This window comes from Vanellus vanellus, assembly GCF_965231255.1.
Source record: "Vanellus vanellus genome assembly, chromosome: 9".
Classification (NCBI taxonomy): Eukaryota; Metazoa; Chordata; class Aves; order Charadriiformes; family Charadriidae; genus Vanellus; species Vanellus vanellus.
The window spans coordinates 2,922,079-2,937,900 of record NC_138914.1 but is presented as its reverse complement, the minus strand read 5'-3'; the positions used below and the strand labels follow the sequence as shown (position 1 = coordinate 2,937,900).

At 44.3% G+C, this 15,822-nt stretch overlaps 1 protein-coding gene across 1 annotated transcript in view; it reads left to right on the top strand.

Moving 5' to 3' along the window:
• The window catches only part of MAGI1 (membrane associated guanylate kinase, WW and PDZ domain containing 1), a gene marked incomplete at its 5' end in the record, with an annotated part of 96,052 nt that overhangs the window by 76,952 nt on the left and 3,278 nt on the right, over positions 1-15,822 (top strand). The window contains 6 exons of the mRNA XM_082487900.1: positions 1,677-1,970; positions 5,242-5,445; positions 9,916-10,006; positions 10,124-10,187; positions 11,185-11,331; positions 12,549-12,687. Coding sequence (XP_082344026.1) covers positions 1,677-1,970; positions 5,242-5,445; positions 9,916-10,006; positions 10,124-10,187; positions 11,185-11,331; positions 12,549-12,687 — 939 coding nt within the window. The remainder of the gene's footprint in view (positions 1-1,676; positions 1,971-5,241; positions 5,446-9,915; positions 10,007-10,123; positions 10,188-11,184; positions 11,332-12,548; positions 12,688-15,822) is intronic.

Genomic DNA, 15,822 nt, shown 5'->3' with positions numbered 1-15,822 from the left:
AAATTATTCAGGATCGCCTCTTTCACCGTATATTTGCAGGCTTTTAAATTGCAGCATAACGTTGGAGAGAAGCCTCTTCCTGAATTTCGGTCCCTTATTCCTCCTGTCATCTATATGCCAGTAGAAAAAGACTGTTCGCCTCCATGGGTCCTCCCTGTCTTGAGATTCATAGAGGGGAAAGTTTATACTCCCGTTTTCTTAATGTGTAGAATGAATAGGTTTGGAATTTACGGGGTTTAGATTTTGGTTGGCATCCATTTTCTCGTTGCTTTTAAGATCTTCAACTTAGTTTCGATTCACCGAATTGGAGAGGTGACCCGGTTCCCGGAGGCAGCCGTTCAGCGGAGACAAGCACAATGTGCTGCTCTCAGCCGCGCAAACGGACTGTGGAGAACTGGCTGAGTAACGAGAAGTGGAAGCTATTGTGGGCCACGAGCTTCAACCTGAGGTTGGCTCAGGTGAAGAAAAACGCTGTGCTGGGATGTAGGCAGGGGGGAACTCGCCCGATTTCCCAGCAGATGATGGCTTAGCTGCAATATGGTCCGGCACTTCAAGAAAGACATGTTTGAGTTGGAGAGAGCCCAACTGGAGGGAGTCCAGCGGACCAGCGAGGATAAGGAGAGCTCTAGAAAACATGGTCTGCGAGGAAATATTGAACAAATTGGGATTGTTTAGCCTAAAGCAGAGAAGGGGGAGGAGGTGTTAAACTCCCCAAGACTATAAGAGGCTGCTGCAAAGAGGAAGGGAATAATATGTTCTCCATATGCCTGCTAGATAGAGCTAGAAATAATAGCCTTATGTTGCAGCAGGGAAGATTTAAGTTAGATATCGCAACCAATAGATTGCCCGGGGAGATATTTAACAGCCGATTAGACAAACATCTGTCAGGACTGACAGTAAGTGTCCTTGGCCCTGACTCGAGCAGAGTATGGACTAAGCGATTTTTTTTGAGATTTCTTCAAGCCTTGTGGTAGCTGATTAGATTTTGAACTAATACCGTTTCCAATGTCAGTTGCTGATAAACACTTGTTTTATATTAATGTTAAAGTTAATGTTTCATGGTTTTCCTCCGACTGTGCCACGACTGTACAGATGACAGTTGCTGGTTCTTCCATCCAGAAAAGCTTGGTTCACAAGTTGTTTTGCTTTAGTATGGGTGGTTATTACTTAAGATCACGTTAATCAAAGGCAATCAGTGCTACCCAACTGATAGCATTAAGTTAAAAAATACACAGGTGTTGAGCGATGGGTATTTGATATTACGCTCTCTCCTCGCAGCTTGTGCACACATACACAATTGCACATACATAACCAAAGTGGGGATGTGCTATCTAAAGGAGGCCCTTCTGAACTAGCGTAATCCAGGTTTAAGATGCCACAGAGCATCCAAGCACACAGCGCTGCACTGGTTTAACCGGGCTGCTGCTGTAATTTGGCAGTGAAAGGCTTTGGCTGCATGACCATACGCTGGAGAGGATGAGCGTGTGTGGTCAGTGCCATCACCAAACAGAACTCTTGGTGGTGACATCCGAAAGCAGCCAGAGCCCTTGGTCGCTCCGGCCATGATTTATAGATTAAAGCAGGTGATTTGCTTTATATTTTCACCTTCAGCGGGTGGCGCTTTTCAAGGACTGAATGATGCGGCTTGCTCAGCCAGGCTTTTTTTAACTCCCCAGTTCCCAAGGCAGAGAATGAAGTCCCATCCCCAGCCTCTTCCCACCACAGCAGCAACCAGCCGGCCTCGCTGACGGAGGAGAAGCGAACGCCGCAGGGCAGCCAGAACTCCCTCAACACCGTCAGCTCGGGCAGCGGCAGCACCAGTGGCATCGGCAGCGGCGGTGGCGGGGGCAGCGGTGTCGTCAGCGCCGTGGTCCAGCCCTACGATGTGGAAATCCGCCGCGGCGAAAACGAGGGCTTCGGCTTCGTCATCGTCTCGTCGGTGAGCCGGCCAGAGGCGGGCACGACATTCGGTAAGTCTTGGGGCTTTTTTTACAAGGCGCCTCGAATGAGACGCAGATTTGAGCGCTGCAGCGCAAGGAGGGGAGCGGGGACCTGCTTAATTAAAAGTCATGAGCGTGCCCTAATTAATGTAATTAATAGCTTAATCGGAGGCCAAGACTCGGTAGGTGTTTGCCTCCTGGGTTTTGTTCGGCGCCGAGTCGAGAAAAGCAAAATGAGGAATCCCAACCTGAAGAGCAAAAATGCCACCAAAGGCAATTCCTGATGCTCCCCGAAGCTCCGGCTGTCCCCGCTGGCTGGACGCCTCTCGGGGGTTTGCTCTCCGAAGAGCAGCGGGGATCCCCCCAGTGACGGCGTTTGCTAATGCAGAAATGGAGCGGGTGGAATGAAATATGTCTCCTGATGGTGGAACCGAGCCAGTTGATTTAAAAGCAGTAATGCTTAAACTGATTAACTTCTCTTTGGCAATCAGGGTTATTCTGATCCTCGTTATGGAGTGAGCATGCTGATAGCTGGAAGGTTTTAATTAATAGTGCTTGCTGGTGCAACATAAAAATAGAGAATACTGTTAAAAAGAACGGATGTTTTTTGATCCGTTCCACCTCTTCCCAATTCCATTTCTTCAGAGTAGGGGGAAATGAAGTTCACGTGATATCACACTTAATATCCTGCCCTAATAGAAGGGGTAATGGTTTCTGTCTGAAGACAGTCCTTTCTGCTGGGCAGACACCCGTTTCCAGGTGTTGCTGCAAAAGAGGAGTGCGTAAGGCGGTTCTGCGAGGATGCACGGAGCAGCCTGCTCTAGAGCAGAAGCGGCATTGCAAGGGCGAAACCAGTCAGAGATACTATTTCTGCCCTTTCCATCTCCTCCAAAAGGGCCGGAGACAGCATCCACTTATGCTTTGTAGGGGAAAAAGAAGGTGTTCCCTCCCTGTTAGTCTGCGGCATGTGACAGGGATGGAAGGGAAAAGGAAAGACAGAACGAGTTCCCCGGCCGTGTCCACACTACCTCTCAGCGCAGGGTTGTGCTTTGCAGACAAAAGACATTGCAGTATCCCTGTACAGCTCGAACGTTCCCGGGGCACGCGGGTGCACGTGGAAGAAGTGGCCTTTCCCCCCTCTTTTTTTTAATAGGCTTTTTACTGTGAAATTTCCTGCTCTTGCCCATCGGCAGTGCCATTACTAAGTCATCAAAGGAGCATCATCTCCTCTGCTGGTATTGATGTAGAATGGGCCATGTCTAGCGCTGTTCTGGGCAGTCATGGCAGCAGAGATTTCAAGGGAGAAATATCTAGTACAGACCCGGTGCATCGAGTTCTGTCAGTTCTCAGACGATAGGCTACCTCGCACTGTCCTTGCTGCTGGAAACTGCTCTTCCAGAACGGGTATTTTGGTGCCAGAGCACAACGGTGTAATGCAATATAGATTAAACCGAAGTCAGTATAAACCCGAGAGAGACCTTTTATCTGTTGAAAGTATTTGCAAACATGTATGTAAATAACTTTTACTGTATGAAGACTATGCTCTAACTCTTTTCCGCAGAGAAACCTTGACCTGAGGTTGTAAAGAGTTGTGTTTGCCTTAGCCCAAGCTACTCGCTAACTGGAAGTTTTCTGTGCAGGGGCTCCTCATGGAGATCTGTTGATCTGTGACTTTTTTTCCTTTAATCTTTTTCAAGTGTATTCAGCTTTTCCCTAATACTCTGCATGAGATACGTTCCCTCTGCTGTGTGGTGCTTACTTCGGACCTGCTCTGTAGTTTTTTTTCTTTCGTGGGTAGCATTTAGAGATGGGCCAAACTGGTTCTAAAACCCACCTTGGTCACTTTGGTGTGGGCTCTGTCATCTGTGTGCAGTGGATTTGATAGAGTGGGAACTCATTTCACGTACCCTCAAAACAGCCTTTAAACCGGATGGGTCTTTCTATTTCCAGAAAGAGAAACTTTCTAACATCACAGTAAAATTAAAAAAAAAAAAAAAATAAAAAAACAGCCAAAACCAAACCGCCATTTGCAACTAATATTAACACTTTCTGCCAGTTTTCATTGCATCTTTCCAGCCTTGTTCTCTCACCTCACATTCCTTTTCTTAGCCTTTTCTTCTTTATGGTCTTTCTAGTGTTGTCACGTGCGCGGCCATGTATATCTCTAAAACTACTAACCGAATAAAGACTGCAGCACAGATGGGAGAGTGCATCTTGAGGGTGAATGTATTGTGGATGCAAAGTATGAGATGACCGCTGTGTATACCTCATGGTTTTAACCATGTCCTGCGTCCCCGAGGGCCTCTTGCCCACGTAAGGAAGCCGTACAAAAGCTCAGTGGGTTTATCCGAGAGAAGTTGTGTATCCCGTGTGTCCCAGTTCTGCATTTTATGGACGACCCTGTGTTTTTGGGACAAACAATTGCATGGAACAGGAGGAGAGTTTTGTCTCCAAAACACATTCATCCTAAAGTGCTCTTGCTCTGTGTGTCAGACACCTCAGTGGTTTTGTGTGTAGTTTTAGAGGTATCTGAATGAGGAGGTCCTTATCCTTCCCTGCTCCTGTCCTGATGCCATCTAAGATCATCGAAGGGGAAGGGTTAGCAGAGGCGGAGGTGGATGCCTGCACCAAACAGGTTACCTTTGTCAGTCTTGGCCCATCCGTAGTGGTCCTGTGCCTTCCCTGGTAGTACCTTTATTCACGATGGAAGAAAACCGTTTCACGTTGCTTCCCCATGCAGCGCTGATAGATTGGGTCTTCGTGGTAGAAAGGGAGTCGCACTCCCTCTTAGGCCTAGAACGATTTTATCTTTCTGAATGGAGAAAGAACAAAACATTGGCAGAAGCTTGAGCAGCAGTTGACCTCGAGAAAGACTGGAGAGGCTGACACTGGTGTAATCGTGCAAGAGGAAGGGTGTGTTTCCTACAAACAGCTTGAATTGTTTTGTTCAAAAATAAAATCAGGATTTGGGTTACGATGGGGCTCTTAAGTGCAACTTAACTCACCATTTATTAACAGAAATCAAGGTGGGGGGAGTTTTGAGTGGTTAACAAAACACCTTTTTGCAAAATAAGTATTGTGCACTCGTACTAGTTGTTTGCCAATGTTTTGAACACTGGCAGCAAAGCTATCCTATAATAACTTTTGCTTGATGCATTAATTAATTAACCCTTAACCTTCTCTTTCCCTTTTCAACCCTTTTTCTCCTTTTCCCCTTCACCATATTCCCACGTGTGTAAACAATTAAAAACCAAAACCAAAACCAAACCAAACAAAAACAACCCCCAAACCAATGCAAAAGCGGGAAATGCATGTGTGGCCATGCCTCACAAAATAGGTCGGATAATTGAAGGGAGTCCCGCAGACCGCTGTGGCAAGCTGAAAGTAGGCGATCGGATCTTGGCTGTGAATGGGTGCTCCATCACCAACAAGTCGCATTCAGACATCGTCAACCTCATTAAGGAAGCGGGAAACACCGTTACCCTGCGCATCATTCCAGGAGATGGTAAAGTATATGTTTCCTGCTGTCTTATCTGACCCTCTCGTTGGTTTTTGTTCCCGGGCTTTTTGCATCAGTCGGAGCTGCAAAGTCATGGAGGGCTCGATTTCCACTCCCACTTTGGGAATTAGCAGCGAGGGAGGTTGTGAGTCTTCCGTAGCTTTATTTTTTGTTTCTTTCTAGAGAAACGGGTGTTCTTTATTTTAAACAGGGAGGTTCTGGTTCTCCGTTAAAAAAAAATAATATTCCGTTCTATCATGTTCTTCCACTTATCTCTTTAAAATTATCTTCTGTAAATTTGATGTGTGTCTCCGCACACTTTGATGTGAATCTTAGGTTAATAATGCAGCTTTAGAATATTTGGGACTCACTTGTTAAGATGTGGGATTCCTGAAGCTTTGTATATACACAAGCAGGCTACAGAGTAAAGAGATCACAGAAAGGGATAAACACTTTGTCATGTTTTAAGCTGTTTGAAAAGAAGATTTGTTTTTATTCTGGGTAAGTTGCTTTGGGAGCGAGCTCAGTACATTTTGAAATGACTTTGTTAAATGGTGATGGCTCCGGAGCTGCTGTGTGCTCGCAGCTGGTCGTTGTAAGAGTTACCCTGGACAGGATCGGGATCCCACTGTTTCAGATCAGCGGGAACGTGCGGGATCCCTAATAATACGCTGACCCTTGGTACTAGTTTCAGGTCACTGAACTATTTAACAAAAATAAGGATCTGTGTTATGTGTCAGTTTCACCAAATGGATCCCCAGCTGTGATGCCAAATAGGAACAGAGCAGAAATATATGTGAAGTATCTGTAGCAGCACTAAAATTGGCGTGCTTCTAAATTCTAAATATTTTGTTTGTTCGTTGTCCTGCTCTGCCACGGGTGGGCTCCTGGGGAGAACTCGTTAGGCAGAAATCCTTTTACATTGCCCTCTTTTGAAGCTGATTCCACAGGCATAAGGGTTGATGGCTCAGATTCAGTGCTAATGAGCATGTCTTAGAGTTGTACAGGGCATTGTTTGCAGTCAGTTAAACACAGCGAAAGCGTGATTCAGTTTGAAAGAAAGGTTGAGGAAGTGTGGCTGAATCGAACCTGGTACCTGCAAAGCAGAATGGAGAAGTTACACGATGTGCTTTCTAGCGAGAAGCGTTCAGCAGCGGCTGCCTCTCGTGCTTTCTGATCTGAAACACGGATTTGGGCACCGCGCGGGGCATGATTGTGCCGTGTTTAGTTAGAGGGTCAGAACAGGCCAGGTTGAGAAATGATCTGGTTATGAATTATTTCTGTTTAGGATGATTTGTTTTGCATAAAGGCTTTATTTTCCCACTGTTTACTAGCTACCAGGTCAAATGGTATGTGATCCTTTGCTGCTTCCAGCAAATGGACTATTCATGGATAATAAAATGGCTGTGAAGCGGGCTAACGCCTGAGCCGGCCTGTGCGTGCCGGTTTTGGAAGGTGAACTGGGAGGAGCATTGTTCATTACCAGTATTTTGATACCTGATCAAAATCAAGGAAGGTGGATATTTGAATAAAGAAATTTATTTTTTTAAGGGCAAAAATGCGTAAGAAATAAATAACTTTTGAATGGCTTAAGACTTTTTTAAGAGGAATATATCCTCCTGATGTGAATGCTCCCCCAGTCTTGTTCATGCAAACGGGTACAAAATAGCATGTTAAATTGCTTAGGTTAGAAGGGAAATCTGTAGCTGTGAGTGGCATCAGGTATCCCTAGAGAAGGTGGAAGGCTGTAACTTAGAGGAGGAGTCATCTCTCTTCTCTCATAGCAGTGCAGACTTCGAGGTTTTTACTTACTGTCCCTTTGAAATTCCAAGTGAGGTTGTCAACTCTGCACAGTATTGCCTGCACTTAATTTCCAAAAGACAGTAAGATCAGGCACTCAGAATCGCCGAGAGGTTTGCTCTAAAACCCATGAGATTTAAGTAATTGCTCTCAATGCTGTTTTCTTTTTGTTGTCTTTGGATGCTTTTGTGGATTTGTAGTTTCCTTTTTGTGGCTTTTGAGGTGCTTTTTGGGTCTGTGTACTTAAGAGGGGGAAAAAGAATAAATCAGAAGCTCAGCTAAACGTGAAACTAAGGCTCATCACAAGACTCACAATAAACTCACATTGCTAATCTCTTCTAACATTATTAAAAACGCAAAGGGTTTTCGCTTTGTGGTAAGTCTTGCGCCAGCTCACGGGCGTAGGACATTGCAGGAGCGTGTTTGTAACGAAATTACGATAGTCCAACGTGCCACCAGCTGATGCGAGGGTACGGAGGGCTGAAAGAGGGCGAGCTTAGCTCAGGCGTTGAAGTGGTGCCTGAGTGTGCTGAGACAGAACAGGGCACGGAATCAATGAAATATGTAGGATTTAGAAAGTACAATGGTAGTTCTACTGGAGAGAATTTTTCCTGTATTTGTGTTCTGTTCCAGTTTTGCCTGGCGGCGGGCACGGCACGCGTCCTGAACCTGGGTCTAAAAATCTAGCAGAATTATGCACAACTCCTGACTCCCGGGAGGGGGTGGGCTAAAGATAGACGCAGTTCAGTGGTGTGAAGACACATCTGTACCCAAGATGTGTTGTTGCTCTACTTGGTATTCTTAGTGTGACCCGCTAAAGGGTAGGAGTCTTGCATTCTCTTTGAAGCCCATCTTCATCTGATCTCCAAATATTTGTGGAGGATTTCAGAGGCTTTAGTTCTGGACGAATACAGAACGCTTAACCACGTTTTGGGGCCATCTTATGTTGGAGACCAATTTTAGCATCAAGGCGTCTTTACAAAGACATCATAGAATTATTTCTTAAAACCCAACAATGTAACCACACATAGGGACGTCTCCTCACACAAGCCAGCTGTCAGCACCAGGTTCTCGCGAGGGCATGGTTTGGTCCTGCCTACCCAGAGAGGTGCGGGCAGAGCCAGGAGCCTCTCTTGCTCTCGGAGCCACTGGACACAAGCCAGCTCCGGTCTGGAAGATGTTACAGCTCCGTATGCTGAGGGTTTGGGCATGTTAACTTGGGCACAGTGCTACAGGCAAAGGAGCTGTGCTCTCGTTGCACCCATCTGTTTAAATGGTGCTTCTTTTTCTCTTTCCCTTTTCCTGAGTTTCCCGTGACGTGCAGTAGCTGCAGAAAGGAAAAGCCTTCGCCTCGTCTAGGTTTCTCCACAATTGAAATAAATCCATGAAATAAAATCAGTTCCCAGGACCAAGTAAGCCCATGACCACCGCCTCTCCTTAATTCAGGCAAAAGATCTCCCATTTCTGCAATATTGTGTTGCAGCTGGACTCTGTTTAAGAACGGCAGATTTCTCCATAGTCAATAAAAGAATTACCGGATGCCTGGAGCTTAAGAGGCAAACAAGGGCAGGGTAGAAGACCTTGTGATTTTATGTTGGGGAGCCAGATGTTTCCACCCGGTTTTCGTTGCTGTTGTCTGGTGGTGGCTTTTTTTAAAAGTGGCATTGGAACTAGAGAAATTCAGTCAAGAAACAAGGTGGATGGCCCTAATTTTAGGCAGCCTTTAAAATGAGTTCTGGGTTAACCCTGGTCTTATTGAAGTCTATGATAAAAATGGCCAGGGGACTGTTTTGCCATGCCACGCCGTGAGGGACACCTAGGTAGTCCCTTTCCAGTTGTGCCTGCAGTAACTCCCTTCCCAGTTTTGTGAAGCAGGAGAGAGGACCTCTCCTGGAAACACCTCTTTCGGAGCGTAGAGAAAGATGGCATTCGCACGGGCTGATGTCGGGCTGAGAGCCCTTTACCGTGGCATAAATTGAGTTTTGAAGTTAATGCTGCTCTCTGTATTCTCTCGGTGAGCCCTTTTGTAAATGGTACCCGGAGCGGTTGATGCATTTGGTAGAGGTGGTTCCACGTCCCTGCGTGCAGCTTTGAGAGCTCAGGCAGCAGTGGGCTGTATTTCCAAGATGGATTTCAGTAAGTTTGGGTTTTAGCCACAGTCAATATCACCTTGTGAGGTATTAGATAAAAGCCACATCTCAATCCTACTGAAGATTGCGGTTTCTGATGGAGGAAGCACTGCTAAGTTTATAATCCATGGAATAGTTATTGCTACTGTAAAATTAATCCAGCCAACCTACCATATTTGGAGACTTTAATGATTAGAATTTATGTCGTTAGACAACAGACAAAACAGCCTTCAGCCCTTCCTTCACAAGTCAGTCTTCGTTCTGAGTGTGCATAACAGTCAGAGGTGTTCCTAATCCCGATTTCCCAATCTTTTTTTTTTATTTTCTTTTTCCAATTGATTGTACAGCTTCGTATAGAAAATTGCTATGAGTTAGCTTAGATTTTGTCCTGTTAATTTTTGGATTTAAGAAATTTGAGCCAATCTCAAGTTCTTTAAAACCAACATAATGATGCTTTCCAGTGAAATGCCTTTGCAAAACTTTTTTTTTTTTTTCAGTGAATAGCCAATAGTCTTTCCTCATAATGAAAAAAAAATTTATTTTGCAGAATCCTCCAATGCTACTTTATTGACCAATGCGGAAAAAATTGCTACAATTACAACCACACATACTCCTCAGCAAATACCACAGGAGACCAGGTCAGACTGTTTTCCATGAGGAGAGCATGTTGACGTGCTCTCTCTTCGGTTACTTCTTGGTCATCTTCATATCCCATGAGCTGTATTTTTCCTCTCTCCCTCTTTCACTCGTTACAGCAGGAACAACACCAAACCAAAGCAGGAATCTCAGTTTGATTTCAAACCAGCCCAAGCAGCGCAGGTAAGGAGTACCTTCCTAATTGTTTTGTTGCTTCCAATCTGCTTGAGGGCTGTGTTTAAATATTTCCCTTGAAAATTCCTACTGGGAGGTTGTTCTCCCTCAGTCTCTTTGCTGGAGAAAGAGGAATTTGCTGATGAGTTTCTTAGGATGTGTTGCTGTTGTTTCAGCTGAAAAACATTTCCAACACATTCTCATCAAGACTTTTAGGGACAAAAAAAAAAAAAGGAAAGGAAAAAAAAGGCTGACGTTTTTACGATAGTAATAATTTATGTGTTTGTTTATTGAGTTGTATATTTTGAGGGACCTCTCCAGAAAGTACTGTTGTATGCAAACGATAAAATCAGAGGACAAAAAAGAGTGAAACCTAATAAGGGGCAATAGCTGGAGTGTTCCAGCTATTATTAGAGAGATTCTCTATCTGACTGTTATCTTTCCTTGCCACTGGCCATCCCAGAGGTAACCTCTTCCGTTAGGGACTTCAAAACATCCCTACACTGACAGCATTTGTGAAAAACAATGCACGTGCTTCTGAGCTTCTTGCGAAGGAATGGATGAGGTGGTAACAAAAAGGGAAAGCCAACACCATGGCATAGCCTCATCCCAGGTACCGTTAGACATCTAACTAAAGCCCGGCTCTGGAAGCGAGGTTGCCCTGCCCTTCCTTTGCAGTTGGTAGAACACAAACCACCCTCCCGAAACGCGCCTTTCTGCACGGGCAGGGGAGGTGGTGTATCACAGAGGTGCCTAAAACTGCATGGGACGTGCCCAAGCCCATTCAGTCAAACAGCCCTTTGTGGACCACTGCCGGTGCTCCAAATTGCAGCGTGAAACCTGGGGAAGCCAGAAAAAACAGTCTGTGTGTGAAAACTCAACTGCTTTTCTTTTTCTAATTATGAGTAACAAAAATAATAACGTTCATTGGTTGAATAATTTCAAAATGAGAGTAGAGCAGCGTTTAACTTTCTGTTCAATTGCGCATATGTTGTGTTCCCTCCAGCAGGACCAAGATTTCTACACTGTTGAGCTGGAAAGAGGAGCCAAAGGGTTTGGCTTTAGCCTGCGAGGTGGCCGGGAGTATAATATGGATCTGTACGTGTTGCGGCTAGCCGAGGATGGTCCAGCTGAGAGATGTGGGAAGATGAGGGTATGCACAAACACATTTAAAAATCACGTTTCTTTGCGATAAGCTGACTTCCCTGCCTCTCCCTTGGAGGCACGCCTTCTGCTGTGCCAGCTAAAAGGAAAATTAAATGTTAACTGAAAGGAGCAGTGGGTCCTATTTACTTCTGTCAATGGCTTCTGTCGCTCTTTGTATACAGCCTGTGTGCGTCGGAAGACTTCACCCCCCCGTTCCAACCCAGGTTTCCAAATTCTAATACATAATCTGACTTGTAAAGCCTAACAAAGGTACACGTAGCAAAGAAAATGTAATAGCCCCAGTCTTTCTCAGCTCTTTTAAAGCTGCAGCCATGAGCAGAGAATCGGGGTGTCCCGCTGATCCTCTCCTCTGCTCGTGGGCAGAGTGGGCAGAGAGCGTGTATACTGACCCACGGGTTACAAAATTGTAACGTAGTTTTTGATTAGTATTAACTGTTAACTTCAGATGTCATTTAAATTATAAACATTATAACAAGGGCTTATGTTATCAAATGCCTACAGAAAAAATAAATTGCCAAGTTTTATGTACTCGTTGCTCCTCCAGTAGAGAATGCATTATAACTTTACCACAGGCATCTTTTTCTTCTCTAGATATATATATCATGTGAAGGGCATTTTCAAAATTCTTTTGCTAGGGGTAGATTTGTACGTCCAAAATTCTTGGTGATGAAAATAAGTCAGTGCTTCCCTGTGGAAGTCAGTGCTTTGACAAGCTCTTCCAAGCCCCGTTTTCCTATCCTGATAAATGATTATATTTACAAAAGCGGCTTTGCTGGTTCGTGCTAAGTATGTATATCCAAGTGAGAAACGGACTTGAAAAAGCTATTTGAACATCCCGGTTACAGCAGACTGTAGAACAAACCACCTCTTTGACCAAAGACTTTTACAAGTAATCAAAATAAAATAAAATAACACCAGTTCTAACACAGCTCTAGCTGTTGAGCAATACAGTAATGCAATGTGGTTTTACAGAGCAGTGATGAAATATTTGGGTACCTCAGGCTTTCCCCGTCATCTTCACGTCTCCCAGGTCCCTGCACACCGTTTCTTCTGGACTGTGACCAGAAGGAGTTGGGCATATGTAGCTTCCCCTGGTGCATGGTTGTTCTTCCACCTTTGCTGTGGCCATTGTCTTGTGGTGTGGTGGTGAGCCTTGTGGGGGCTTGTTTCTAATCTTAGACTCTTCTTCTATTGCGTTGACAGATCGGTGATGAAATCTTGGAGATCAACGGAGAAACTACCAAGAACATGAAGCACGCTCGGGCCATTGAACTGATTAAAAATGGTGGCCGCAGGGTCCGCCTGTTTCTGAAACGTGGAGATGGCTCTGTCCCAGAATATGGTGGGTCAAACTATGAAAACATTCCTTTCTTCCCTGGCATCACTCCATGAATGATATGTCTCAAGATCTGAAGCGGGAATTCTTTTTTATTTTCCTTTCTCACCAGTGTCTTACCAACCTTTGCAACATATGGTTAATTGCCTCGCTTGTGCTGAATTTTCTACACATTTCATCCTTTGCTTGCTTCCATGGACTTGGGGCGCAGTGTAAGGCAAGATCATCATAGCAGTATTTTTGGTGATCAGAGAGGAAAACAAAACAAAACAAAAAACCCTTATTGTCTTGTCCAGCCAAACAAGGAATGTCATTGAACTGTGCCAAACTGTTTCTCAGCGGCTGAATTGTTGTTTCAAACAGGTCTCTTTTATCAATGCAAAAACTGGGATCCTGAGTTACTATTCTGAAGTAGTGATTTTTTTTTTTTTTTGGTAGGTTTTTTTCTTAGTTCCTGTCTGTATCCATAGACATGAATGCCGAGATGGCTTATGAGATTTTTGCCTTCCCTTAATATTTATGTAAATATTTATAAAGTTATTTAAGAAAAAGAAGGAAAAAAAAAAAGCTTTACTGCAAAAAATATATTGATTTGGCCTCCTGAGCCCTTTTCTCCCCCCTTAAGCTATCTGCTGGTTTCAACTAGTTAATTTGTAAGGTCTGAAAAGGTGAGGAGGTTACGAAAAGGTGCTCTCGTGCGTGTCTTGGGGGAAACGTTCCGTCCTCGTTTCTTGCTGAGAATTGCATTAGATTTCCTTTTCTTCCCCCGGAGGTTGGATTGCTGGGTGGCTTAACTTAGCACACTATTTAATATTATAATTATGTCTTATTTATTTGAGATAATTGTCAAATATTGTGCCCTCGATGGAGGGCTACTCCCAACCAAAGGTCTTTGAGGTTTCTATAGAAACTGATGATTGAAGGGATGTCCTTTTCTCCCCGTATTTGGGTTACTTCTGTGTCAGTAAGTTCTGTGTTTATCATTCACTCTGTGTCCTAAATCCGGAAACAAAACCCTTTTGCACAATTTCTGAACTAGATTTTCTTTTCGTTTACTGTACCACGTTTGAGAGTTTCTGCTCACTCTGCTCATTATCTAACTTAAAATGACCAATTCAGAGTATAACCAACAAACAACTGAAGTGTTGAACGACGTGGAAGGGAAGTTGTGAGTTTACACTTCTGTAATATAAATAGCACACCAGAAGGTTCAATGATGGCACTGAAATTCTGTAATGTTCTTTCTACTTTTGTCTTTTCCTATACTCCTTTGGATGTACAGTACTGTATCATACGCTAGACTGCATAAATACCCTGTAAATTGAGTGCTTCACTTCTCAAAGCATATGTCTGTTGCACTGAGGATGGAAATCCACCACCAATTTTCTTTTGGCTAATGCTAAACCACTAAACGTTCATTCTGCAAGCAAGGATTTGACATACAGGGGCCGCGCTACTGTAAAGAATATCCTTGTAACATTTGGTTTGGGACTCCTTCCTCTCTTCGTTCTGTTCGCTGCAGTCGCAAACGGTTCCTCTAATAATGTTAAGTTCCAATATTTTTCTGACTCGATTGGAACGTGCTTCTCTATGAGGCTGTATATTTTTGTAATGAGTTTTGTACTTATTTTTAATGTTGTGGTCTCTGGTGGACTTTATTTTTCGTTGTTGTTTGATTGTTAATGTTTTTTCTATGACATTCTGTGTCGCTGTTCCAGCTGTCTTTTAGAATGGATGCTCTCGTTGTCTGGGTTATTGAATCACCTCTTAGATGTCTCTTTATGTCACGATAATAACAACTGCTGTCTTTGCAGCCTTATATTTGGGTGAAGCCTAGACAATCTGACTGGAAAAATAAACTTTCTTTATTCTAAGATAAAATATGAAGATTTTTCTTTCTTTCCTCTTTATTATAGGGAATCTAAATTTTCTACTTTTCTCTTTCTCTTTCTCTTACTTTTCTTGGTGCTGGGCTCTTCCTTCCTCAGCGATGATACCTCCTAATATCGCTGCATGTATGAGAAATGACAAGCTCGGGGAGTCTTGCTTCTACCTTATGGGCCATAATCAAACTACGGTTTGTAGCTAAAATCAATATTAGGTGTTTTTGTGCTGTGGCCTAATTCCCTCACATTGCTTTCCGCTTTGCTATATTTTATATGTACAGCAATTCATTCCGAGCACCCTGCGTCCCCCGAATTGTAAGTACACCCCAGGACACGTTTAGACCTCACTTGTACCTTGTGCGATAGCCAGGTTGCTGCAAGCCACGTGCTTACAGCTACGGAAAAGCGGTGTGGTCCCCAGCTGCTGCCCGGAAATGCTAATAAGCAAAAACGCACACACGTGAGTTGCAACACGGGTTCCACCTGGAAGTCACAAAAGTCACGGCCCACGCGCACACCCACCCTCCCCAAGCTCAGGAACGGCAGCGCCGCCAAACGGGCGACGCTTTGCGCGATGGCAGGAGGAACGAGCACGTGGAGGGTTTGGCTTGGGGGAGGGGAAGACGAAAAGGAGAAAAGCGGAAAAAAAAAAAACCTGATAAAAATCCGTCCCCACAAGCGTTTGTGAGGGTTCTCAGCCGTTGCCTTCGGGATAGTCCCCCTCGAGGTGGGTGTCCCGGTGCGAGCGGCAGGGAGCCTGCGGGAAGCGGGGCTACGGCCAGCCGAGCTGCCGCGCGGAAGTTGCTTTAGAAAAGAAAACAATAAGCAAATAAAAGCGACGCTCGCATTAAGTCAGCGCAGCTACTTTAATGTGTGCCATGCCTATAATGAACCATTCGTAAAGATCCCTGAGAAATGACGTGAGTCAGTGCAGCTCAGCTACAGCACAGGGCTGGATTTGAGTTTGGGGGTGGGTTTTTTTCCCACTGCTTTGCAGTTGTCCCGCAGAGGTAGCTCAGCTGTATTTTGCCTGAAATACTACATTAAAAATAATGAACTGGAGATCAGGGTTCAATCAAAGCCATCCTACATATTACAATATCTTTCCATTGCTTTGATATGAAAAAATCATAACTTTTGTCATCATTGTTCGAATCATTGTGGCAAAACCAAAATCTACCCTAGGACTTTTCATAACGTGGTAGAACTAAGCGAGATAAAGTAATGTTTTAAATAGAATGGAAATTGCACAATT